The 27,145-nt window shown below is 32.4% G+C and overlaps 1 protein-coding gene across 17 annotated transcripts in view; it reads left to right on the top strand.

Annotated features, from left to right (window-relative positions):
- Nucleotides 1-27,145, top strand: part of LOC127718597 (plexin-B1-like) — a 338,385-nt gene that overhangs the window by 72,660 nt on the left and 238,580 nt on the right. For 8 of the 17 annotated variants that reach the window (XM_052224701.1, XM_052224693.1, XM_052224685.1 and 5 more), the window contains exons 14-25: nt 1,029-1,232; nt 2,064-2,228; nt 2,897-3,122; nt 4,323-4,471; nt 5,590-5,720; nt 6,145-6,204; nt 13,298-13,369; nt 13,578-13,644; nt 14,093-14,239; nt 19,949-20,105; nt 22,311-22,475; nt 23,122-23,228. In XM_052224701.1, coding sequence (XP_052080661.1) covers nt 1,029-1,232; nt 2,064-2,228; nt 2,897-3,122; nt 4,323-4,471; nt 5,590-5,720; nt 6,145-6,204; nt 13,298-13,369; nt 13,578-13,644; nt 14,093-14,239; nt 19,949-20,105; nt 22,311-22,475; nt 23,122-23,228 — 1,650 coding nt within the window. The remainder of the gene's footprint in view (nt 1-1,028; nt 1,233-2,063; nt 2,229-2,896; nt 3,123-4,322; nt 4,472-5,589; nt 5,721-6,144; nt 6,205-13,297; nt 13,370-13,577; nt 13,645-14,092; nt 14,240-19,948; nt 20,106-22,310; nt 22,476-23,121; nt 23,229-27,145) is intronic. The other 9 variants (XM_052224714.1, XM_052224737.1, XM_052224722.1 and 6 more) reach the window with 4 other exon arrangements.

Below are 27,145 nucleotides of genomic sequence, written 5' to 3'. Positions count from 1 at the left end.
AATGGAATCATTGTCAGACCATTTCTCGAAAATACAGGAAAATTGTTGTACAAATTTTAAAAAGAAAAATTATGTGACTTTTATAACATTATTTTTTAAAAACTTTAAAGCTGTTTTCAAAAATACGTAAACAATTTAAGTTTCCCGACTGTTTCTAACTTTATTAGAAATAAATGTTTATTAGAATATTGTTGTAACTCATTCTATGTTTTAAGTAATTTTCAAAACTTCATCTTTAAAATTAAAAAAAGAGAGTGAACAAAGTCCAAAACGTTTGAATTCAATACAATGAGTAATAACGTGAATCAACCGAAGCGGACTGTCTTGCTTTCAATTTTCACACGATGCACGATTTTTTATCATATCTAGCAATGTTTCATAGCTATGCGTGAAAATCTAATAATGTTAGATAAAAGTACGTGGATATCTGGATATGTGACCAATGTTAACGTTCAAATGTCTAGTTAAATGAGAAACCGAAAACTTTAATTATTGACTAACAATAATAGTATTCGTATTATCAGACATCAAACACATGAAGAACTATTTTAAGGTAAGAGTTAACTTGTACCTTATGTCGTAACTACAATACCCTTCCCTTTTCACGAATGTGACCTACCGAATTAGACTATTTACCGAAATTGGTAATAACATAAGCAACACGACGGGTGCGCAAGCAGGATCTGCTTACCCTTCCGGAGCACCTGAGATCACCCCAAGTTGTTGGTGGGGTTCGTGTTGCTTAGACTTGTGTTGTGTCATCTGTACTATTATTTGTCTGTTTGTCTTTTTATTTTTGGCCATGGCGTTGTCAGTTTGTTTTCGATCTATGAGTTTGAATGTCCCTCTGGTATCTTTCGTCCCTCTTTTGTGATTAAGACAAATAATAAGGATACAACCTTTAGCATAATGTTTTTGTTAACACTATTAAGACTAGTCAGGTCAAAAGAATTTTTTATATTTTTGTTTTTTTGAAGTGACTCATTAAATTTTACAATATTTAGTTGATTATAGATAGTATTTATTAGGATAAACCTTGCGATGTACCAGAAGATACTTCAGCTGTCTGTGAAACTCCACCAAAATTAAAGAATCAGAATAACAGCCAAACAGTTTATGTTCGATTAGATGGTGTGACTCTTCCAGTTACTATAGAATATGTAGACGATCCTACATTTGAAAAGTTTTCAAGCGTATACGAATATGACAAAGAATCTAAAATTAAAATCAAGGTAAATCTTTAAATATATTGCTTTTCTATGAAAATAAATACTTTACTTTTGTTTTATTCATTCAAATGTATGCCACTATACATTATTGAATCATTCTGTTCAATTTGAAATATATTTGAATGGTGAGTCACAGTCATTGGCCGATTTATTAAAACAAAATAATGTACTAGCCAAGTGTAGTAAGATTTGTGAGATAATGGAGCAAAGTAACAATGGTCACTGTCAAGAACGTGTTTGTCAGGAATTAAACATTATTTGAGAAACCTAAAAATTCCGCATATATTCAGTTTATGGAAAGATGTGCAAAATGAATGAAACATATTTCGTTCAGCAAATGACTCAGAGGCAAAAGAATTTGGTCATTGTAATTATGATTATGACTTCCAAAGATGGTCTCCAAACTGGTTATGACAATTGAAACATTATTAAAATCAATAAGATACACTTATCCAAGATACCAGCCTTATAATTGTGTACGCCAAACGTGCGTGTCGTCTACAAAAAACACATCAGTAACGCTCGAATCACAATAGTTGAAATGGGAAATAAAGTACTAAGCTGAGGAACAGTGAGAACCTAAAAGTCCGAAAGGTTTTTTCAAATAAACAATTATAGTAAAGCTGGGTTGCTATCATTTTCAATGAATTTTATTTGCATACATGCATGCACTTTACGTCAGTAATATTAAAGTAACCGAAGATAATTTTAATGTAACAGTCAGTCTCTCTCTCTCTCTCTCTCTCTCTCTCTCTCTCTCATAAACAGTTAACCATAAAAGATTTTTAATTTAAAATCTTTATTATGAATAAAATGAATTTTTTTCCTGTTTAGGGTGCGAACATTCTAAACGGAGCCCAACCTGAAGATTACAGTATACAGATCGGTTTGGATGGAAGTTGTATTAATCTTGAAATCACTATGCAATTAATTACATGTTTGCCACCAAAATCGGTACCTCGAACTAACCAAACAGATATAAATACTGTTTATGTTATTGTAAGTACAATTGTATATATTTAATGAAAGAAACTTGAATGTCACGGTGACGGTTTTTGAAGTAGACACATTTATTAGTAAAGAGGGAAGTGTTCTTTCTAACAGACATTTTGAGTAAAAAATTAAACTTTTATAGAAAATCAAACATTTTAACTTCTAAGTAAATGAGATGTTGAACTGATGTTTTCTTATTATTGCGAGTTTTTTAAGTTATAGTGTCAAGTAAGAATACTTCATTAATTCTATTAATTTGCTATTTGAAACGAGACGTGCTTGATATGTATGCTCCTCTGTATTTTTAGCCGTAGAAAGTTTCCCCGTGCTTGATATGTATGATCTTCTGTATTTTTAAAGTTATTGTGTATTTATTCTTGAGGTGTCATGGATGGATACCCCATATCCTTTGTTTTTCTTTTTAATATACAAAATGTATGCATTACGAGGGCATATGGCAGAATTTGAAGTATAACTTTTTGAAAAAAAAATAATAGGAATTTATTGTAATGCAGGGATAAAATACGTTGTTTTGAAACATACCATTAACGTTGTTTTATAACATTACATAATTATGTTTTTGACAATACAAATTTGATTTCTGTTTGATATGCATATAAAGTAATTATCAAAAGTTCTTTTCAACATTTGTTTAACTTGTTTTGAACAAAAAGGTGTTTGTTGGAAGGATCAAAGCATACATTGGTGACTTAAAATACCAAGAAGACGTCAAAATATTAGCCATAATAGTTGGTGTTCTAGCTGCGGCATTGGTTACAGCTGTTGTCATTGGTATATCGGCTGTAGTTTTTTTAAGGAAGAAAAAGAAAAGGGTTATGAAAGAATTCAAAATGGAACTGATGACAAGAGAAGAAATGATAAGAAAGGCCAGTAGAGAAGGTTGTATGTTTTTATGGTATTAATTAACAAATATCCTTCATTAGTCAAAACAAATAATGTAAACTTTTACGTCGTCATTTCACACATATATTTTTTAAATTCTTTCAGTATAACTTCTATATGAAACGAATGAGAAGGAATGGTTTGAAATTCCCAATGTGTGTAGAAATAGAAACAAAGTATACAAATAAAGCTATCAAAGATACCAGGCTTGTAATTGTGTACTCCAGATGTGTGTGTACTCTACAAAAAAACTCATCATCTCATTGGCAATCATACCACATCTTCTTTTTTATATCATCAGTGAAGCTCGAATCAAAGAGTTGAAAATCCAAATAAAGTACAAAGTTGGAGAGCGTTGAGGACCCAACATAACAAAAAGCTTTTGTCAAATACTCCTAAAGTAATATATTCTTTGGGTAAATAATCCATAGTATTGCAAACAATACAAAGTTTGGTAAAGGTTAATCACAGAACAAGTTTTTAAATTATTTGATTAGGGAAAACAAAAAGAAAATACGATCAGATCTTTGACTAACTGATTGATTGATATAATATCCCTTGAAATGAACATATAGCTGTTGTTCAGCATGGAACCTGTGCGTACTTGGGAGTTTATTATTTTTTTCGGTTGGGGGGAGAGGGAGGGGTGTATTTGTTAAGGAATTTCTTTTTAATTGAAATTTTACATTTGTTAAGACATTCACCATGATCCTATTTTTATCTTCGTTCGTCTGACTTTAAAGGGAATAATTGTATGACTTATTATTGAAAAATTTCGACAGAGTTTACATGAATGAACCCAAGGTATTCACATCAACGTGCAAGAACAAATAAAAATGAAAAAAGTGATGCGTCCGACTCGTTTGTCTGAATTGATTTTCTTCGGGAACTCTAAATCCCAAAACTTAAAAATCTAGGATGTATAAATAATTCCAAAAAACTGATTATCCGAATTTCTTTTTATTTCCCTTTAATTTTAAGAGATTGTGTGGTCGTTGATAACTAGTAAAATAAATATCAGTTATTTGCAAACGTTATTTAGCTAAACTTGCCATCAATCATGTGAATTTCTATAAAAGAAGTGTTAATTTAACAATGAAACTAAAAAACTATCGTTTGCGTCGCCTATTATTTGCACAAAATTGTGGTTCTCATTTTCAAATTATTATATTATCGTGCGATATTTTGATTTTGCAGAATTCGCGGATGCTCAGATGAATATTAAAGACATCAAATCGGACCTAGTTACAACAAGAGTTCCATTTTGCGACTACCAAACGTATGTCCTCCATCTCCTCTTTCCGAACCAAGACATTAAATCAAACCCACTGCTTCATGATTCAGAGGTAACATATTTTCTGCTGTTTTTTATTAACACAAATTTAAAAATTGCAATCTTTAAATTGTGGTGATTGTATCCCAACGGTCGTGCCCTTTTTCCTAGCTGATTGTATTCTAACTCACGTGTATTTATCCAGCTTTCCCTGAGACCTTCGTAGTACTTTGTCTTGTGTCCTGTTTTACGATTTTCACTATTTTCTGTATTTTACGCCATTCAACAACACAAAATAATAATGTTTTATCTGACAATGATATTCTCGAAAGGGTATTAGTACAGCTATTACAGAAAAAGAATGGTTTCTTTTTATTAACTTTTAGACGCACTCTCAATTCAACCTGTTGTTGTGATGAAATACACCAATAGTCAGAGATTAACAGTAAAACTGTTTAGATTCTCTGGGACAGACAAAATACATATAGATACATATAAATACTAAGATGCATTATGTCGCGCTTCCCTAAAATTCTACTCGTTTAATATAATTAGATTTTTTTCCAGTTATAAATGGATAGTTTCACCAGTTGTTGAATTCATTTTTATTTAATGTTGTTTTTAATTAGTCATTCTTTCCGAAACCCAAATTTCAACATATGCATATAAAGACATAGTTTTATAAAAGTACAAATGAATGTAAAATGAAGATGTGTTTCACATGTGAAGTAGGATCTGCTTACCCTTCCGGTATACGTTAGATCCCCTATGGTTTTTTTGTGGTTTTTTTTTGGGGGGGGGGGGGGGGTCGTTTTGCTCAGTCTGAAGTTCTATATTGTGTTTTGTATAGTGTTGTTTGAATATTTGATCGTTTTTTGATCTTTGTCATTGGGTTGTCAGTTTTTTTCTACTCATTAGTTTGAATGTCACTTTTGAATCTTTCACCTCTCTTTTGCAAAATTAAAGTAATTGAAGAAATAATATTGTACTGAGTAAATTTGAAATCATAGTCTATATCTATCATATTGCAAAAGGTTTAAATTTTTACCCCAGATGATGTGGACACATGCCTAGTCCTGCGTACACGATCTTGGCGAATGACAATCAATTATTTTCTTAACTCTATTTTACATATCACCTTTTTATTATGGTCGATTTGGCAAAAACTGAAAACATTTTTTTTTATTGCAGACCACAGATGACAAGAAAACCAGAATAAAAAGTGCAATGGAAAAATTCGAAATATTGTTGTCGAATAAGCTTTTCTTGAAGTCACTCGTTCAAACACTAGATCGGCCGAATATGCTGACAATGCAAGAAAAGTAATATAAATTTAATTTCAACTTTCAAATTGAGTTTTGTATAATAAGGTAGATTAGGGTAAATTGATGGTTTTTCAGCGGGTTGCTTTTAAGTACAAACAGCAAATCGCTACCTCAAGTGCATTCACCAATTTATTCATGTTAGGACATTCCATACTTATATTCTGACGCAACCAGTGTTTTTGAATCCCATATGTAGTTTAATCACAATTCCAGTAGATAGTACACACAGGGTTCATTTGCTTTTTTCTTTTTGTCTTGGCGTAATGAAAATGCAAACTCAATTTTCTATTAGAGTATCATGAAAAGCTTAACTACTTATCCACTTTTTTTGACGTAATGCAATTTGTATATTTTTTTGATAATGATTTAATTGAAGTCGACCATAAAGGATATTAAACTAGTTTTCATTTTATACTTTCAGGGCTCATTTCTCTTCGGTTTTGTCGATTTCTTTGCTTGGAAATATGAGACTGTTCTTTGAGTAAGTTTATTTTGATTTCGATTACCACACTTTTCTGTTCATTCTAAAAGACAGAAAAAAAATGTTTCTTTTACAAGACAGAATATGTGAAGAACAATTATTTTACTTATCAAAGTTGTGATCATCTCTTGCATTATGTGAATTTACATGAGTTTAAATGATATAGATGTTTTTTCATTACATTGATTCCCTTAAACATACAATTTATACTAATTGTTAGTTGTGAGTAAAAAACGTATCATTGGGATGCTTTTTTTTGTGTGTGTACTGTTTTAACAACTGATTGACCACAGGTCTGGCGTAACTCCTCTTAATTGTAAGAACAATTGTTAAGAACTGATCTAAATGATACCAGTACACTTTTATCACAGAAAAGTTCTACCCTAGAATACTTTCGAATATGTTAACGGCTATGATCTAAAGTATAATTATCCAAAAGTGTTTCAGGTAATAACTGCAGAATCTGCTCCAATTTAGATCTGTCCAAATCTGTTGTAAGGTCAAAAGTGCAGGTTGTAGAACATTTTCAAATGACGTCAATAGAAGGATATATATCTACATGATCTAAGTATTTCAAAACATCAATACAACCTTCATTTTTCCGTGGTTTAAAAATTCTTTCCATGGATATGAATCAGTCAAATTTTGTATGTTAGTACAGGTTATATCTTCATTTTTTTTAAATATTTTAATATTATATGTCTTAATTTCAAATAAAGTGACAATTATTGCATGTCAAAGCAACACCTTAAATGTACCAAAACAGATCTGACATACAGGCAAATGTACCCTCCTTTTTAAATTTCATGCAATCTTTTTTAATATTCAAAACCATAAGTCAAAAAGTGTTCTACAATCATCACCAGTCATTCAGCTTTCATTTGATACCAAAATTACCAAAATATTCTACATAGTTTGATAGTTTCACCCATGCGTAGGAACTATTTTGTGTTAAATATATACTGCTTTCTGGTATGTGCTTTCTGACCGGGCCCGAATTAGTGGTGTTACACCATAACTCTCCTTTCAACTGGGTTTAAACCTGAGCTTACGTATGTATAATCACCACCTTAAACTTACATTACCACTGTGGTTCAGTATTATTTGCTCTGTCTTATTCTTTTTTTTTTAATAATATATATATATATATATAATTACTCTAAATATCAGCACAACAATGTTAAATCTGCGGAAGTAAATTTTTGTTCTTCCCTTGCCGGGATTAGAACTCATGCTATTGGGATATCGAGACAACACCGCCTTGCACTGTGTCCAGCGCTCTAGACCACTCGGCCACCTGGACTGAACTATGAATTCAGCTTTCGGTGGCCTAATGTTACCTTTCCTCGTCAGTAGAATCTGGAGTTGTAACACAGTACATGATATATTAGGCATGAAGATGGAATTGATTGCAGGTTATATAAGTCTATAAAAAGGACCAACCATCAAATTAAAGTACCGGATCGTCTAGAAAAGACGATACTGTGAAGATAAGGAAAAATTATAGAAGCTTAAAGATTTGCACAACGGTACTGATATAAGATGGTAATATACGAAGATGATGTTATAAAATCGTGTTGACCAATATTTCGGCTTAACAAATAGCCTTCGTCAGTGTCATTAATCCTAACAATACTCAATATATATATATATATATATAACAACGTATTTGATTTTAGACCAGGGTTTTCGATATCACAAACTAGTCAAAATATTTACTTGATTTTATCATCAGTACAAGGACATCATTCGTAAATATAAATCAACATGCAGACATCTTGAACGTTCAGGTATTTCACATCCAATCCTTTATGGTAATATTCTATACAAAGCACAAAAATGTCGTCATTCACTTCAAAAGCTAACCAAACCTTTAAACAGACTTATTCAGGAGGAATATAGTTACGATACTATTGTCAGGTCATCAAAGATGGCATATTTTGGAATTAATATTGATTCACTCATAGGGTCTTTTCATCGGAAATAAACACATTTATTCTAAAACGAGTTGTTGGCATGGTACGGGTTATGTTCTTCTCTTAAATTTTATGATGGTATGATACTAAACTCCTAACGGGAGGAATTGTGCTGGATTTTCATGTGATGAAGATATCATTTTTCAATCAGGTTAATTGAGGTCTGGAGCTGGCATGTCAGTAACTTTGTTAATCTATGTATCATTGTCATTTTGCTAAGTTTCTTCTGTTACTATTCTGACATTGAACTCCGACTTCTTTTGAACTGAGTTTTACTGTGCGTATTGCTGTGTGTTTGTTTATTCTACATGGTAGAGGTATAGGGGGAGGGTTGAAATCTCACAAAACATGTTTACCCCCGCCGCTTTTTTGCGCCTGTCCCAAGTTAGGAGCCTCTTGGCTTTGTTAGTCTTGTATGTCTTTTTAATTTTAGTTCATTTATATGTTTCGGAGTGTAGTGTGACGTCCATTTGCACTTAACTAGTACACATGTTTGTTTAGGGGCCAGCTGAAGCCCGCCTCCGGGTGCGGGATTTTCTCGCTGTGTTAAGGACCCATTGGTGGCCTTGGGCTGTTTTTTATCTTTGGTTGGGTTGTTGTCTCTTTGAGACTTTCCCTATTTCCATTCTCAATTATATATATATATATATATACCCGGCCACCGAAAGCTTGATTTTTGTCGAGCCTAGGTGGTCGAGTGGTCTAGCGCGCCGGGCATAGTGCAAGGCGATTTGATGCCACGATATCTCAGTAGCATGAGCTCGAATCCCGGCCAGTGAAGAACAAACATTTGCTTCCGCAAATTTACAGATCTAACATTGTTGGGTTGTTATTTAGACGAATTATATATACAGAATGTGTTTTCAGCCTTGTATTAACATCACTGGTGATTCGATGGATAAAATCTGTCGTAGAGTTATCACTGATTCGGACGTACTTATAATATAATTATTTCTGTGACTGCATCCTACATTAATTTGTAAGATCCTCTACGATAGATAATTCAGCTGATCTGTGAAATTCCATCTTCATGCCTTAGGAAGAAAGATAAGAAGTTAGCAATATCATTTAACTTTACGTTCCGCTATATAGATGATGTTCTTTCACTAAATAATACAAAATTTGGTGACTATGTTGAACGAATCTATCCCATCGAACTAGAGATAAAAGATACTACAGATACAGTTAAGTCTGCCTCATATCTTGACTTACATCTAGAAATTGACAATGAGGGTCGGTTGAAAACAAAATTTTACGACAAAAGAGATCATTTCAGCTTCCCAATTGTGAACTTTCAATTTCTATGTATCAACATTCCAGCAGTGCCTGCATACGGAGTATATATCTCCCAATTGATACGATATTCCCGGGCTTGTATTTCCTATCATGATTTCCTTGATAGAGGATTGCTGCTCACAAGGAAGCTAGTAAACCAAGAGTTCCAAATTGTGAAGTTGAAATCGTCCCTTCGTAAATTTTACAGACGCCATCACGAGTTGGTTGACCGTTATGGAATAACCGTTTCACAGATGATATCGGATATGTTCCTTATGTCGTAACTACAATACCCTTCCCGTTTCACGAATGTGACCTACCGAATTAGACTATTTACCGGATTTGTAATAACATAAGCAACACGACGGGTGCCACATATGGAGCAGAATCTGCTTACCCTTCCGGAGCACCTGAGATCACCCCCAGTTTTTGGTGGGGTACGTGTTGCTTAGTCTTTAGTTTTCAATATTGTGTCATCTGTACTAAATTTGTCTGTTTGTCTTCTTATCTTTGGCCATGGCGTTGTCAGTTTGTTTTCGATCTATGAGTTTGACTGTCCCTCTGGTATCTTTCGTCCCTCTTTTATATATCATGTTCTATGTTACGACGCTAGATAAAAACTGAAGAGGAAAGGTAAAACCTGGCCACCGAAAGCTTGACTTTTGTCGGGCCTAGGTGGTCGAGTGGTCTAGCGCGCCGGGCATAGTGCAAGGCGATTTGGTGCCACGATATCTCAGTAGCATGAGTTCGAATCCTGGCCAGGGAAGAACCAAAAATTTGTTTCCGCAAATTTACAGATCTAACATTGTTGGGCTGTTGTTAAGACGAATTATATATACAGAATGTATTTTCAGCCTTGAATTACCATCACTGCTGGTGATCCGATGGATAAAATCTGTTGTAGAGTCGTCACTGGTTCAGACGTACTTATAATATAATTATTTCTGTGACTGCATCTTACATTAACTGTAGGATCCTTTACAATAGATAATTCAGCTGATCTGTAACAATTCCATCTTCATGCCTTTTATATCATGTACTGTATTATATATATAATTCGTCTTAACAACAGCCCAACAATGTTAGATCTGTAAATTTGCACAAGCAAATTTGTGGTTCTTCCCTGGCATGGATTCGAACTCATGCTCCTGAGATATCGTGGCAGCAAATCGCCTTGCACAATGCCCGACGCGCTAGACCACTCGACCACCTAGGCTCTATATAATATAGCTTTCGGTGGCCGGGTGTTAACTGTCCTCGTCAGTTTTTATCTAGTACACAGTACATGATATATAAGGCATGAAGATGGAATTGTTACAGATCAGCTGAATTATCTATTGTAAAGGATCCTACAAATTAATGTAAGATGCAGTCAAGGAAATAATTATATATATTTTGGAAAATGTTGTTTGTGCTGTATTTAGACCCCTCTAACAAGAAATTTGTTTTGCATGCACACGTATAAAAATTGCGGTTTTTATCCAACGCAATCATAGGTTTGAACGTTGTTTTCAATTTAGACTTGTTTATATTTTTTCGTTTGGGCTTGTATTATATTTGCCTTCGGGTTTATATGATCCGATCATCCTATTTTGACTCCTCAAAATTCAAGAGTCTATCCTAAATTGAGGAAAATTTTAATGGCTTTCCAAATACCGTTTCGATTCCTAACATCACTGAAGAGACATTAATTGTCGAAATCCGGATATGGTGTACAAAAACCGTTGCACCTTTTGTTTGCGGTATACCATCTTTTCCGCAAGTTTATTGTTTTCTGTTTAGTATTAAATTAAAATGAAGATCCATTTATTACATTGGTGATCCGTTTATTTGGCAATCGCCAATGGCAGTCAGCAGGGTTTAAGAACATTTGTTGTTCGACCTGTTAGTCAAATGCGTTTTGTTAAAATATACTTTTTCACCTTTTTGGTCTTTTGGAAAATGTTGTTTGTGCTGTATTTAGACCCCTCTAACAAGAAATTTGTTTTGAATGCACACGTATAAAAATTGCGGTTTTTATCCAACGCAATCATAGGTTTGAACGTTGTTTTCAATTTAGACTTGTATATATATATATTATATATATATTGCACGTTTTGTTTGCGGTATGCCATCTTTTCCCCAAGTTTATTGTTTTCTGTTTGGTATTGAATTATTATTTAAGATCCATTTTGTTACATCTGGTGATCCGTTTATTTGGCAATCGCCAATGGCAGTCAGCAGGGTTTAAGAACATCCGTTGCTAATCAAATGCGTTTTGTTAAAATATACTTTTTCACTTTTTTGGTCTTTTGGAAAAAGTTGTTTGAGTTGTATTTAGAACTCCCTCTACCAAGAAATTTGTTTTGCATGCACACGTATAAAAATTGCGGTTTTTATCCAACGCAATCATAGGTTTAAACGTTGTTTTCAATTTAGACTTGTTTATAATTTTTATATATATAAATATATATACAAGTCTAAATTGAAAACAACTTTCAAACCTATGATTGCGTTGGATAAAAACCGCAATTTTTATACGTGTGCATGCAAAACAAATGTCTTGTTAGAGGGGTGTAAATACAGCACAAACAACATTTTCCAAAAAAGTGAAAAAGTATATTTTAACAAAACGCATTTGACTAGCAGTTCGAACAACAAATGTTCTTAAACCCTGCTGACTGCCATTGACGATTGCCAAATAAACGGATCACCGATGTTATAAATGGATCTTAATTATAAATTTGATACTAAACAGAAAACAATAAACTTGCAGAAAAGATAGTATACCGCAAACAAAAGGTGCAAAGGTTTTTGAACACCATATCCGGATTTCGACAATTAATGTCTCTTCAGTGATGTAAGGAATCGAAATGGTATTTGGAAAGCCATACAATTTACCTCAATTTAGGATAGACTCTTGAATTTTGAGGAGTCAAAATAGGATGAACGGATCATATAAACCCGAAGGCAAGTATAAATCAAGCCCAAACGAAAAAACATAAACTAGTTTAAATTGAAAACAACGTTCAAACCTATGATTGCGTTGGATAAAAACCGCAATGTTTATACTTGTGCATGCAAAACAAATTTCTTGTTAGAGGGGTCTAAATACATTTGACTAACAGGTCGAACAACAAATGTTCTTAGACCCTGCTGACTGCCATTGGCGATTGCCAAAAAAACTGATCACAGATGTAATAAATGGATCTTAATTATAAATTTAATACTATATATATATATATATATATGTGTGTGTGTGTAATTAGAAATAGCGATGTTTATCCCAAAGAATAGTTTTAAATGCTTATGATCAAATCTGAATAAATGCATGTATTAATCAAACCACCGAGTAATAAATAAATGAATTTAAAAGATTGATGCAAATTTCTCTAATTAATATATTGTTTTGTCCAAAACTTTTGTAGGCATTTGACCACCGTAATTATTTCTAGGATAAAACTACTAGAGTTGTTCTAGGGTAGAACTATTCAAGACCATTGAAGTGTAGAACTATCAAAAATGTTTCAGGGTCTATCTGTCCAAAACTTTTTTGTCTAGAATATAACTGTCTGATCTGTTCTTATCAAAGATAAAAAAAAACTTTTTTAACATTGAGCAGTCAGAGCCAGAATTTATTCCTATAGAACTGTCAAAATCTGCCCAGGGGACAGGCAAACAGATCCATTATAAAACTGTCAAAAATGTTTCAGATTACTCAAAAAAAATGGTTCTCCTAATTTCTGACATATTTTTATTTTGAGACTCTGTAATACGAGCTGTATCTATTTTTCTTTTGCTCCGTTGAAGTCAACCATTGCTACATTTAGCTTTGTACAATTCCATAATGTGTTGTTTTGTAGATTGGTTCATTGTTTGCTGGTAGATATTATTCGGGCCTCAACTAAAAAGCAGCAGAAAAGTTTATTGAGAAGGTATTTTATAGTGTGGTTTTTACATAAACACAGGTAATGTACTGCTGGTTCAAAGCTTTCCAAATGTTAAAGAGAACATTATGCTATAAAAGGACAAAATTAATTTCTGTATGAGTATTTATGACTTAGAATATCTTCGACCTGTGATATTTTAAAATGCATACATAACATTTCCCCCGTTATATAGTATTGATTTAATTTTTTGTAGGTTAGATTCAATTACCATGAGATTAATGGTAAATTGGCTACAGACAGGACTGTATAAACAATTAACAGTATGTATTTAAGAATTCCAAAAAATGTAAAAACATGCAATTAATTAGGTGTTCGTCTACTGTCAATTCTATTACATGCATTTGTATAACACGTTATTCATGATGGCTAGGTACGTAAAATTCTTTTACATACTGATTTTTTTCACTTATTTTGTCCAAGTACATACTATTCTATCTTTACGATATGTAAATATGACTACTACTTAAGGTTTGACGCAGCAGATTGTATGTTTCTTCTTTTTGTATTCTCAATATTTTAATTAAAAACTGAATAATTGTTATCACTATTCATGTCTTAAAAAGAAATTTCTGAAATAAAGAATATAATCAGGGTTGTACATATGTTTCTTAAATTTTATTATCAGAATTTGAAGTCGAAATAGGAAAAACTTAAACAATTCCTTTCGTCATTTTCATTTGAAATACGATGTTTCATTCTTGTTTACAGTCACATAGCGGTATGCAACTGTTTATGTTATACAAAGCAGTACAGACAATTATTGAAATGGCGCCAATTGATGCACTTACGACTAATTCAAAAAACACCATAGCAGAGGAAAAGCTTCTAAAAATGAGGATAGAACATCAAACTATTGTATGTAAAATATAAGTAATGTTTCTTTTAATAATATCGTACTTTCATAGCCTCTTCACACTGGTTCGACCCAGAACGAATTAAACAAACTCATTAGAGTTTACTTAGAATTATTTTATTATTCGTCAGTTTGTTTTGTCTAATTTCAAACAGGTTTTATCTTTTAAAAGATTTAGATAATTTTAGATTGTATTGTATTTTTTAGAATCAATCAGTTTAATTGATATTATTCTGAATTTGTATTTATGATTAAACAATTTTAAAAAGAATTACTTAAAAGGGATGCAAAAATGAAAAAAAAATATTAATGGAACACCTACGTCGTAAAGGTTAATAATCTCATTAACGATACCAGGCTTACAATTTTAAACGCCAGGCGAGTATTTCATCTACAACAGATTCATCAGTGACACTCACATCAAAACAGTTAAGAAACTGTACGTTTTGTAATGGTTGAGTGACATTAACCATAACAATTAATTTTTAATGCACCAACCACACCAGGGTTTCCCCTGGGTCAATTTTCTTTTTCGCCACCTCTTTCGCCAAATCAATATTTGTTTCGCAAAATTACATAAACATTATTTTTAAACTTTTAAAAAGATACTGTAAAATTGCAATATAAATCAGGAAATCATCATATTTGACTTCTGAGGACACGCGATTCATCTTCATAAGTTTGTCGGATACTTCCCGTCTACTTGAATAATAAAGGCTAAAGTCAGATAATTTTCTTTTGAAAATTTCATAACAACAGTTTTCTTTCACGTACCATCGTTAAAAACATTGAGACGTAAAACTATGCTCATAACACGTGCGTTGATAAAACGATTTTGAAGTACCCACTTCAAGATATTATCGATATTTCTATCAAAGTTGTAAAAAATCCTTTAGGTGACAGGTGAACCCATTTAACCACACAATTTCATTAAACAACACAATAAACTCCTTTATTAACTAACCCATTGTTGCCGATAGATATATTAAAATGCAATCAGCTGATTATTAATTTTCTATCAAAATCGTAACGCGTGACGAGTTCAAGGTGAAATCCTAGTATTGTTTGATCAGAGAAAAAGTCCGAGAAACCCGAAAAAATATAAACAAGATGGACAACGAACCGTTATAATTCTTTCGCCAATAATTAATTTTAATCGCCACAATTTTTATTTTTACGGAAAATGCGAAAATGGAGCCGCCAGCGGAAACCCTGCACCTAACACACGGCTAGATCATATATTATTCGAAAGCTGATCATCTGTACTTTCTGTTTTTCCCGGTCGTAAGAAATACGTACGGTGTAATTTCCATGAAATCAAGATCAAAGGTCAAGGACGAACATTTTCATATTTTCCAAGATGTCAGCATTCTTTCAGATTCTGTCTTTTCTATATTGAAATAATGTATGCTAATAGAAAAACCTTTAGAAAAGAGATTAATAGTCACTTATTATGCGGACTTTTATGTATTCAAAACGTGTTTTCCATAGAGAGCACCTTGTTATTTGGAATCCTGTAAAAATGATAAAAGTGAGTGAAAACCCCCAAAACAATTTTGTGATTCGTCTGGTAATACCTAAAACCCAATTAGATCCTTTATTTAGTGACAAAGAAGTTTTTGACAACATCAATTTACTACAAGCCCGCTTTATACTAACTGGACAGCCATTCATAACAACCCATGCAGTTGCCCAAAATACCGCCATCTGCAAAAACATAGCTGTTTACCACTGTTTGTCAATATTAGGTTGTTTAAAAACACAATTCTCAAAAAATGGGAAAACATTGAAAGCAAATAACACATTCTGGTATTATGTTTTTTGTGGTAATTTAGGGGGCGAAACTTAAAATCGGATATTTCAATATGGATCATAACTGCTACGCTGTAAGAAAAAACTCATTTCTTCATCAACGTTGAATGTTGAAATTACAAACCTTTATCTATATAAAGTTATTCATACAACGAAATGCACACACAAATAAATAAAAATAAAATTAATAAACAATGAAATTTTAGAAGATTTCTCTTATCTTTTATGACATTCGTCTTTACAACTAGAAAACTCGTCTTCTTGGCTGCTTCAACTGTAGTATGCCTTGTTCTCGTTCTTTAAATTCACAAATTCATCGATGACAGATAAATATGTTAAAACTATCATATACTAGACATTGTAAAGATCACTCGGCCTGTCCGAACTAAGAACACTTGTAATCTAATAAAAAAAAACTGATAATTGACACGTTGCAGTAAGTTTGACTGTCATTCAAACTTTCTTAAATTCTCTGTTGATTAATTGAGAAATTATTACGAGACTAAGGTCCAAACTCCCTTAAAAGGTTGATGTGTTTGTCTTTTTTTTTTTTTTTTTTTGTTGCTCTTAACGTATTCAAGTAGGCTTTGAACTAGCTTTCAATAACTGCAAGTACTCTTTTCAACTGATTTGTATAGTTTGTTCTTATGTTGTGCTTATAAACCACAGTCCCAGATAGCGGGAGTGTAGGGAGCCCGTTAAAACGTTTAACCCTGCTACATTCTATATGTGCCTGTCCCAATTCAGGTGCTGTTATTCATGGGTTGTCGTATATTACGGTCAAATTTTATCATATTGGTTTTGTGTTCATGTATTGTACAATTTGGTCTTGTGTTGTGCTGTTGCACCACAGTTTTATGGTCAGTGGGAAGGTTCGGCGCCCGATGGCATGTTTAACACCGCCACATCCTTTATGTGTCTATCTCGAGTCAGAAGCCTGTAATTGAGTGACTGTCGTGTGTTGCTGTATATCTTGTTTGTTTTTCATTTATTGTTTTGTACATTAATCAGGCCGTTAGTTTTTCACGTTTAAAATGTTTTATTTTTGTCATTATTTCAGGGTCTAGTTTGGCTTACTATGTGGTATGGGCTTTGCTCATTATTTGACCTATAGTTCCTAACGTCTATTTCATATGGTCTCTGGTGGATCGTTGTCTCATTGGCAGTCATACCACATCTTCTTATATCTATATTAAGCCATCGATGTTGCTTTGGTTTCGATCATTTGTGGTAGCGTGCTTGTCTCTGGTGTGTTAGGTAGTGTGCTTGATCCCTGGGCTGGTTAAATCAAATATTTGGAAAATTGTATTGGCTGCTTCTCCGTAAAGCACGCGGCAATAAAGTGTAAGAACAAAGTCTGATCTGCCCGGATTCAGAATAGAGTTTCTGGGTAGGTTGACATATCTTCCTCCGGACTGTCATCATGTGCACTAGCACGTTTGAAAAATACTGCCCAGTACAAAGAAGGTTCTATATTCATATCACATTATCATGTTCTCGTCCTGAATATGCATTCAATTTACAATTTGATGTTAGACATGCAGCCATCCATTCATCAATCGCGCGTCCCTACGAAGATAACACGAGAAAAAAAGGCTTAGATGTTGCTGATTAAACTGCATGTGACAAATAAATTTGTGAAAGATAGATATATATTTGGACGACTACGAGCCAAACTTTGCTGGGCTATGGTTTTGCATTACAGGTGTATGGGAGATGTAAAATTGCTATTTTTTCTTTACTGCAATAAGTGTCTTTAAAGTAAAAAGGATACTACGGGAACAATCTCAACCCATAGAAAATAAAACGATATAGAGTAAATGTACATTTGACAAAATTGCACACAATACATTGAAAAAACTAAAACAAATATCAATGAACAGGGCTTTTATTCCACTTCTTGATCATGAATCGAATTAACTCATATATCATCATGACCAAAACAAAACAAAACAAACAAAAAGCAGTCCACAAAACTATACGACGAAATATAAAAGCGAACACTACCGTTTAAATATTCAAATGAATACTCTTTACAATATTCGCTTTTAAATTTCTATTTAAAACACTATTGCAAGGAAATAGTATGCATGTTGCTTTGTTAAAAATGACTTCAAATTAATATAGCGAAAGATAGAATACCCTTCGTGCATACATTTTGTAGCTCTAAATCCTTGTCCTAGTTTGGCTTTAATTTTGTCCTTTGTATTAGGTTTTAGATTTTTATATATTGTGGTCTCGAGAATCACTTAAGAGATATTAATTGTCCCAATGCGCATATGGTGCAATAAAACTAGTTCCGTTTACGTTATTCATGAGCATTAAAAATATTTCTCTGTTCAAGAACCTTTTCTTTCTTTCACTAACTGACAAGTAATTTGAAGTCACAATTAACAAGATTTAACTTCTGGCCACGTTTAACATGTCTTACATTTTCTTAAGCTTAAAAGCAGCAGCGTTATTTCTAGTTCTTTGATATCATGCTAAAGATAACAAAATGCTTCTTAACGTAGATAACTCATTTTAATATTGCCGCCGATTTAGGAGAAAGGTAATGTTGGCATTTCAATATGACTTCAAAAGGTAAATAAGCTCGACTTCGAAAAGACATATTTCTACTGTGTTTAGATCGTATGTTTCTTTTCGAAATTTATTTACCTCTTCTAAATTTATAAAAAAAAAATTTTTGTCTTCCTGATATTGACAAAATCGATTAACACATAGAAGCAATATGATCTATTTTCGCAGATGGCAGTATTATTTTGGGCAACTGCAAAACCTTCAATATAAGGCTGTTGCAAGAACATTATACATAAGTTGCATTATAAAATTATGCAAAACATTTCCTTGGCCTAGCAACCATTACATTTTTTTTTAGTTTTTGTCGTATAAATATCGATCACATAAGATATATTTTACTTTTAGCATTGTCTACTTTTTGGAGGATTTTTCAGGAATTGCCATTTTGTATAATTATTGCGCATCTAACCTCTTAGTTTTTGTTTGATCTATAATTAGTGTATCCCGTTCTATGAAACTTGTATGATATTTTGAAAAATATGTATCATACAATAACCAGAAAATGGCATTTTGTTTGATTCTGCACACATTTTGGAATGTTTATACTTGACCTTTGACCTTGTTTTAACGGAAATTGCACAATACGATTTATTTTACCACCGAGCAAAACAGAACGTACAGATAACAAGCTTTCGAATGATATATAATATAGCCGTGTGTTAGATAGGTGCATTAAAGTCCTTAACTAAGAGTCTTTTAGGAAAATGTCACTCGCCGGCTATAAACAGTTAGTTCATAATTATGACCATATAACTGGTAATTCATGTCAGCACAGAAGTGATGATTAATGTGTTGGTGATGCACTCAGGGTGGATACATCGACCAGCAGTGGCAGCGACTCAGTGGATGTAAATAAAGTCATTACGATACCAGGATCGAAGAAAGACTGATTACACGTTGTATAAGAACGGTCGAACAGACATAAAATAGTCGATAAAAAAACCTACATAATTATGAAACTTAATAATTCAGGAAATAACACTTTCAAAACAAAATAAGAACTGAACGTAAATGCGTCTGCAGGTTAAGCAATTATTGTTCTTAAATATCGGGGGGGTTATGTGAACTTCAATTAAACTGAAGAGTGGAAACAGTTATATCAATAAAGTAATTATATTATTTATTATAAAACTGAAATGTATTATTAAACTTGATTTTTTAAACGTGTTGAAATAAAATATAATCATCAGAAAGGCACGTAATGCTCATTTCAATTTTATCTTTATGTACAGAACAATTTGAATGGACGAGAAGGGATTTGTATTAGTATGCTATTATTAATTGTCACTTTATGACGTTTTTTTATTTTTTTTATTTAGACTTTACAGATAGATTTGAATGGAAATAGTGACCAGCATTATCCTGTGAAAGTTCTTGACTGTGATACAATATCGCAGGTGAAACAGAAATGTTGTGCACAGATTTATAAAAATAAACCTGCTTCAGAGATTCCACACAATGATGAACTTTCTTTAGGTAGGTAATTATAACCACAATACATAACAATACGATTTTTCATAAAGTGTGCCAAGCATTCATAAATGTCGTTTACCCTGGCAGGTTTGAGTAAACGGATAACAAAGGAACAACACAAATGATTACTTAAATTTCCTATTTATAAAAAATAAAATAACAAAAATACCGAACTCCAAGGAAAATTCAAAACGGATAGTCCTTTAACAAATGGCAAAACCAGAAGCTCAAACATATCAAACGAATGGAAAACATCTGTCATATCATTTCCTTATGTAGAAAATACAAATTGAGATTGATATTGCTGAATTGTGTTTGAATATGTTTAGTTTGTAACCCGGATTTGTTTTTTTCTCAATCGATTTATGAATTTCGAACAGCGGTATACTACTGTTGCCTTTATTTATCGTCATTGCTAATATCATGTGAAAAAAGTACATGATTTACGTTTGAAAGAAACAGAATGACTTTACTTATATTATATATTATATATAACTTTAGAAACTTCATTTAATGTTAAAACTACAGTATCCACATTTTGGTAATTGTCTCTAAATTGTATATGTAACGTAGTCTTAACTATGACCATATGATAAATTTTAGTATATAACACTTTGATTAATACAACAAGACAACCACCATATGTTTTAATTATATAAATGATACGTAAACAACCTTTGATAAAAAAAAAAGTAGAACAGACTGTGTGTAGCTTTGTGGGATATCACATTTTCACTTTATGTAACTTTCTTTTCGTTGTTAATAAAAGAAATCCATTTTTCTATCTAAATCGATCTTTTTTTAGAAAACAAGGCTTGTCGTTCAGTCAATGGAGCTTCAGGGGGATTTTTTTTTACTGTTTAATATCATTGTTAAGATCATTATTGTTTATCATTCGGAAAGCAATTTTGGCTTAAATTATATCATATCCTTGCTTGCATCGTGTGGGCCTATCGAATGATTAATTCAAAGTTTCTTTTAACTAATATGGTTATACATCTGTACTCACATGATGACGTACTGTAGATAAAAACATTCAACGCTACAAATACAAGCATCTAATTAAATGCTTGAAGCAAGTATTATGTCATATTACTGTTCAAGTTTTAATGCGAATGTAGCTTAAACACTTCGAATGTAGTTGTGAGATCAATGCACATATCTTATACAAATTGTGTTTCATAATAAATGTATTTGATTTCTAAATGACATTTTTCATGAATATGAAATTTTGGCATTCATTTGAGGCTTTAGCACTTTTATTTTTTTGTCCCCCACGTAACGCGTTGCGGGGGACATGGAAATGCCGGGCGTCCGTCCGTGTCCGTCCGGTCTTGTTAGCGCTCTCACAGGTACAATTCTTGCCAGATTTTTATAAAACTTATACTATAGGTTAATATTAGCAATATCTTGGACAAGTACTCTAACGGTGGACGATCGACTTTTTTAAAAAGAGTTATGACCCTTGGAAATACTAAATTTATGGAAAATGGCCTCGTTAGCGCTCTCACGGGTACAATTATTGCCAGATTTTTATAAAACTTATAATATAGGTTAATATCAGCAATATCTCGGACAAATTGTATAATGGTGGACGATCGTATTTTTTAAAAAGAGTTATGACTCTTGGAAATATCATATTTATGGAAAATGGCCTCGTTAGCGCTCTCACAGGTATAATTCTTGCCAGATTTGTATTAAACTTATACTATAGGTTTATATCAGCAATATCTCGAACAAGTTATATAATGGTGGACGATCGACTTTTTTTAAAAGAGTTATGACCCTTGGAAATGTTATTTTTTTTTTAAATGGCCTCGTTAGCGCTCTCACAGGTACAATTTTGAATAAAACTTATAGTTTACTATAAGTAATGCCCTTTAAGGTCTGTTTTAATTTTTTAGTATACAGTAACAAAAACTTGTTTGTCCCTCGCGCACACTTTTTATTTATAAACTGTTTTAAAGAACAACAAAAAAAGTGTTTTTTTTTTAGTTATTGCCCTTGGATAGATAAAATATGTACAACGCGGGGGACATTGGAACTCTGTTCTTTTATTTTAAATGTTTTATTTTAGTGAAATACAATACATCAACAGCGTGTGAGTTTTAAAAGTCATTTTCTTTTTCTTTCAAATAACTTTTGATATTATACGATTTGAAGCATAATAGTACATGCAATAGTATTCATTCATTATTCATACCTTAGAATGGCAAGAAGGAAAAGCAGGCAAACTTACGTTGAATGATATAGACAACACCAGTGACAGAAACAATGGACTGATATGTCTAAATACCTTAAAACATTATAAGGTTAGCGATAACTGTAGAATGGCCCTAATGTACAAGCAAATTGACGAAGAGGAGGTATATGGTAAATATTTTTGTATGTTTTAGATGAAAGTTTTCAAAACATTACTTATGCAAACACTTTTTTAATTACTTCATAGATACCCTTTTCAGTTGTGTTATCGCCCAGACTTGAGTTGTTGTAGTTTGTATGTGTTTTGTGATATTTACATTACATTCTTGATACCTTTTTGTCAGATGCTATATCAAACGCCGTCGATTTTAATACTGGTAAAATATCGTAGGTAGAGGTACAGCGTGAGGGTTAAGATCTAACAAAATATGTTTAAACCTGCCTCATTTTCGCCCCTAGTCAGGAACCATTTATCTGTGTTAGTCTTCTGTGGTTTTTTTTTCTTTATTTGGTTCATTTATATGTTTCGGAGTTTGGTTAGGCTTCAATTTCGCTGAACTAGTATACATTATTGTTTAGGGGTTTAGCTGGAGCCCGACTCCGGTTATGGGATTTTTTTTTCGCTGCGTTGAAGACCAATCGGTGGGCTGTTTTCTGCTCTTTGTTCGGGTTGTTGTTTCTTTGGAACTTCCCCGTTTCCATTATTAATTCTATTATAGTAGATTGAAATGCAGCAACTATATTTTTCTTGTATTCTGCTAAACTGTTATATATTGTATTAGTGAAATGTTCTTCAGTTCTTATTTTAATTTTCCAGCTAATTCATCAGGATTTCGAACTGAAAGTGTTACATCAGAGGATATTACATTACTGATGTCAAGCAATGACGAAGGCGAGGTTTCTGAAACACAAAAATGGCACTTGGTACATGTATATTAATTATCTTTTATTTTCGATAAATGTTGCTATTAACGATATGTCATTCTGCATGTTCTAATTCACATGCTCATGAGTCCCATAGAATTAAAGATAATTATTTTATTGCAGATTGTCCTTATAACATTATTCCAAAAAATATTCTAATTTTTTGTGTATTCTTAATATGACATGAAATTCTCAGTACATGCTTTATACTATCATAAAATGCTGGTAGTACAAAACATGTATGTTTGTCATACACTTATCCGGGAATTACTTTTATGCCGATAAATTACTCTTACAAAATACTCTTATCCTGGAAATTTTAATTTTATGAAGAAAATATGTCTTCAAGTTTTAATAAGCAGTTCTTTTATTTGAGATGGTAAATCATATTGATGAATTGTCATTTTTATGTATATTTTAAAATTTAGTTATCTTTTCATTGAACTAATACTGAAATAAGAATAGAAGCTGTCGAGATCTAAAATAATGTCTCCCCTATATCTGTTACCCCTAAGAAAAAATTAAAATAGGAACCAGCTCACATTCGCGGTACCGTTTTCAATTTCAAAATGGAGGGAGGGGAGGGGATTGATGATTTTGTAAATAAGTACTTTTGTTAAAAAGATATATATCGAATAAATAAAATCAAAGAAATAAGGAATTGACACTAGACATCACTTGTCGATAAGAGAATATGTTGTGCATACGTTTATAACCTAACATGAAAAGGACGAATTAATAAACAATTCTAAGTGATCCTATACTACCTTTCACTCGATGAAATAAAACTTATCAACAGCCAGTGATTTTAAATCTTAAATGGACAACCTCAATTTCAATTACGAACATTATCACAAACCGAATTTAAATATTACTGATGCAGCAGAAACTCACAGTTTTCAAATATTTTTTCACCGTAGTTCTTAACCCCCTTCGTTGTTGTTATGTATCGAAATAAGGCGTATGTGCAACTGAACCAAATAAATCTGTTACCATTCAGTCCTTGTTAATTAACATTTAAACAAATAAAAGTGACGGAAGAGCCATTAACGACCTTATAATCTAGCATCTCGTTTCGAACACAAATGTTATCTGATGTAAATTGAATATCCTTTGCGTTCCGAAAAGTTCTAACAGGTGTCAAGTTCATATACGAATTATCTACATAAATAATATGTTATTACAGTTATCGGACTGGCCGTATAAACTTCTGAAATGTACTTTATTTATCTGTATACGTTTTTTAATTCAATTCATTGACTAATGTTCCACGATTTTTAAGCAAAAATTCCAATGAAAAGTGTAAGTATATATTTTTGCTTTATTTCATGAACTACCGAGTAAAAAAAGTTTAGAAACATATATCTCATTAAAAAAACTTTTGAAATGACAATTTACAAAGTTGCGGAAATATATTTTTAATAAATGTATCTGTTGATTAAGAATTTAGTCTTTTGGTTGATTTTCTTTGTTATGATAGTTTGTTTATTGTTATGTTTAGAAGAATATTTAAATTTTGAATATGATATTAAAATTATTTGATGTTAAACTTTTTTTCTCAGTATATATCATACAATTGATTGTTTTTAATGATGAAATAGAAAGGATATTGATATTAATTTGAGATATAAAATCATAACGGATGAGTGTTTTTATTGCTGTTCTAAGTCTCAAAGTCATAGTGAGTCATTCAACATTAGCACAAATTTGCTTCTGAATGAATTGCATGTTTATAGGGTACATTACTAAATTATCGGCAAACTTTACTACGGAAAAACGGAATCGAGTCGTTTACTCACTTTTAAAGTTACTTTTTATCCCCTATTGTTCTCCTTCATATTGGATATATATTCTTGCTACTGATAAAAAAAGTGGAAAGTAAGACGTATATGTACAGATCATCTGAAAGTTGGCGGCGCTAACTTGTATATGTACATTAAATTTTGACTTTTATATACCGGTAAAACGGACTCGAACCGATTACTTTTAATAAAGGTCTTTGTCTGTCTGCTATTAAGCATTCCTATAATTACTGTAAGAAAGACATACTCTATGCATTTAGGACCACCTAAAATCTACGTTGAATTCGAATGATCGTAATCACGGATTAAAATCCTTATCAAGCATTGTATAATCCTCTATCACATATTTCTTACGAAAACATTGGGTTTTGCATATGCAATAACCGCAAAATTGTCCTACTCATATTGCTGCGCGGGGCAAAAAAGTGGTTATTTGTTATTGTGCCCTGATTCCAAATGACGTGACGTCTTGCGTCCTTAACGACAATGGCGAACAATGACGGTGTTTGTATTGAAAGTTATAAGAATTCTGCTACAATGGCCACTTGTAACAATGTCCAACCAACTGTTATCGATTTAGGTTCAGTTATGCCAAATTCTCGCTTTTGTGTATTATCATATTCAAAAATAAAGGGAAATGTTACAATAAATTTGTATGCAGCAAACGAAAAAAAAAAATAATTGAAAATGTGATAAATCTTTTTAGATTTTACCTGTTATGGTTAATTTAATCGTTATAGTTGAACTTTTTTCCATTTTCTGCAAAAGTTAAACATGTGATAAATAGATTATAACATGTCTTTTCCATATTGACCCAGGTAACATCCCTCGACCCATATCGGCCCTCGGCTATAGCCTCGGGCTGATATGGACGTATCGGGATGATACCAGGGCTAATATGGAGAAGGGCATGTTATAATCTATAATTATCACGAATTTGTATTCCTTTTGAGCAGTTTGCACAGAATATAAGAAACAATACTGTGTCATTTTGAAAAGAAAGGGGTATAACTGATAGCATCACATCTACTAACCACTTTCTCTGCAACAAATACTCAACTTCATAACATATTTCCGGGATAAGAATACCGGTTCAGGTAATGGTAAACTCTAAACATGCTAACATTCTGTATCTGCTTGACCCAAATCAGGAGCCTATAAACAGGTGTTGTATATCATATATGTTTTTCGTTCATGGTTTTGTACACAAATCAGGCCGCTAGTTTTTCTCGTTTGAAATGTTTTACATTTTTCATTTCGGGGCCTTTTATAGTTGACAATGCGGTATGGGTTTTGCTCATTGTTGAAGTCCGTAAGGTGACCTATAGTTGTAAACTTCTATGTCATTTTGGTCTTCTTGGACAATTTATTATTTGTTTTTGGTTACTTTATTTGACAACATTTTTATCGAAATGTGACCTGGTGTAGAGATAAAGTGCACATAATTAAATAATTAAATGTAAGAACTTATCGACATTTTACCAGCCGATCTGCAGCGCTAGAGTTATCGACTCTTATTGTGACTTGTATAGCTGCGTATGGTATTTGTATACGCCTGGCAAACGAATTTGAGGGTATATAAGATCACCCTGTCTAAACGACTGCCCGTTTAGAACTGTTGAGTATTCAAAAATTGTGATGTGAGCAGTTGCAAAGAATAACAGAAACAATATTGTGTCACATTTGAACAGAAAGGAGAGTGACAACAAACAGCATCATATATAGCTACTACCCCTTTCCATGAAACACTTATTTTCTATTTATGTCATATTTCCGGGATAAGTGTAAGAACATAAAAAGTAAAATTACAGGCTAAATGTTTTTGACTAATTCAGATCAAGGTATAACCTGAAAGGGACAATTCGGTCTTTATGGTGTTTTTATTAAATGTGTTGTATATTCACATGTCTTGCAAACAATTTGGAGGTATATAGGAAATATCCTGTCCAAACGATTGTCAGTTCAAGGGGTCATTATTTTATGTCTATATGTGTAAATAGATGATGTTAGCAGTTTTCCTCCCCAGATTACAAGAAACAATGTTTATTTTTGAAAAGAAAGAAGACACAATCGAAAGCATCGCAGCTATTCTCTTTTCACTGCAACATACTTTTC

This window comes from Mytilus californianus, unplaced genomic scaffold, assembly GCF_021869535.1.
Source record: "Mytilus californianus isolate M0D057914Y unplaced genomic scaffold, xbMytCali1.0.p SCAF_1, whole genome shotgun sequence".
Classification (NCBI taxonomy): Eukaryota; Metazoa; Mollusca; class Bivalvia; order Mytilida; family Mytilidae; genus Mytilus; species Mytilus californianus.
Note: the sequence above shows the minus strand (reverse complement) of the source record. Positions and strands in the feature narration are given on the sequence as shown.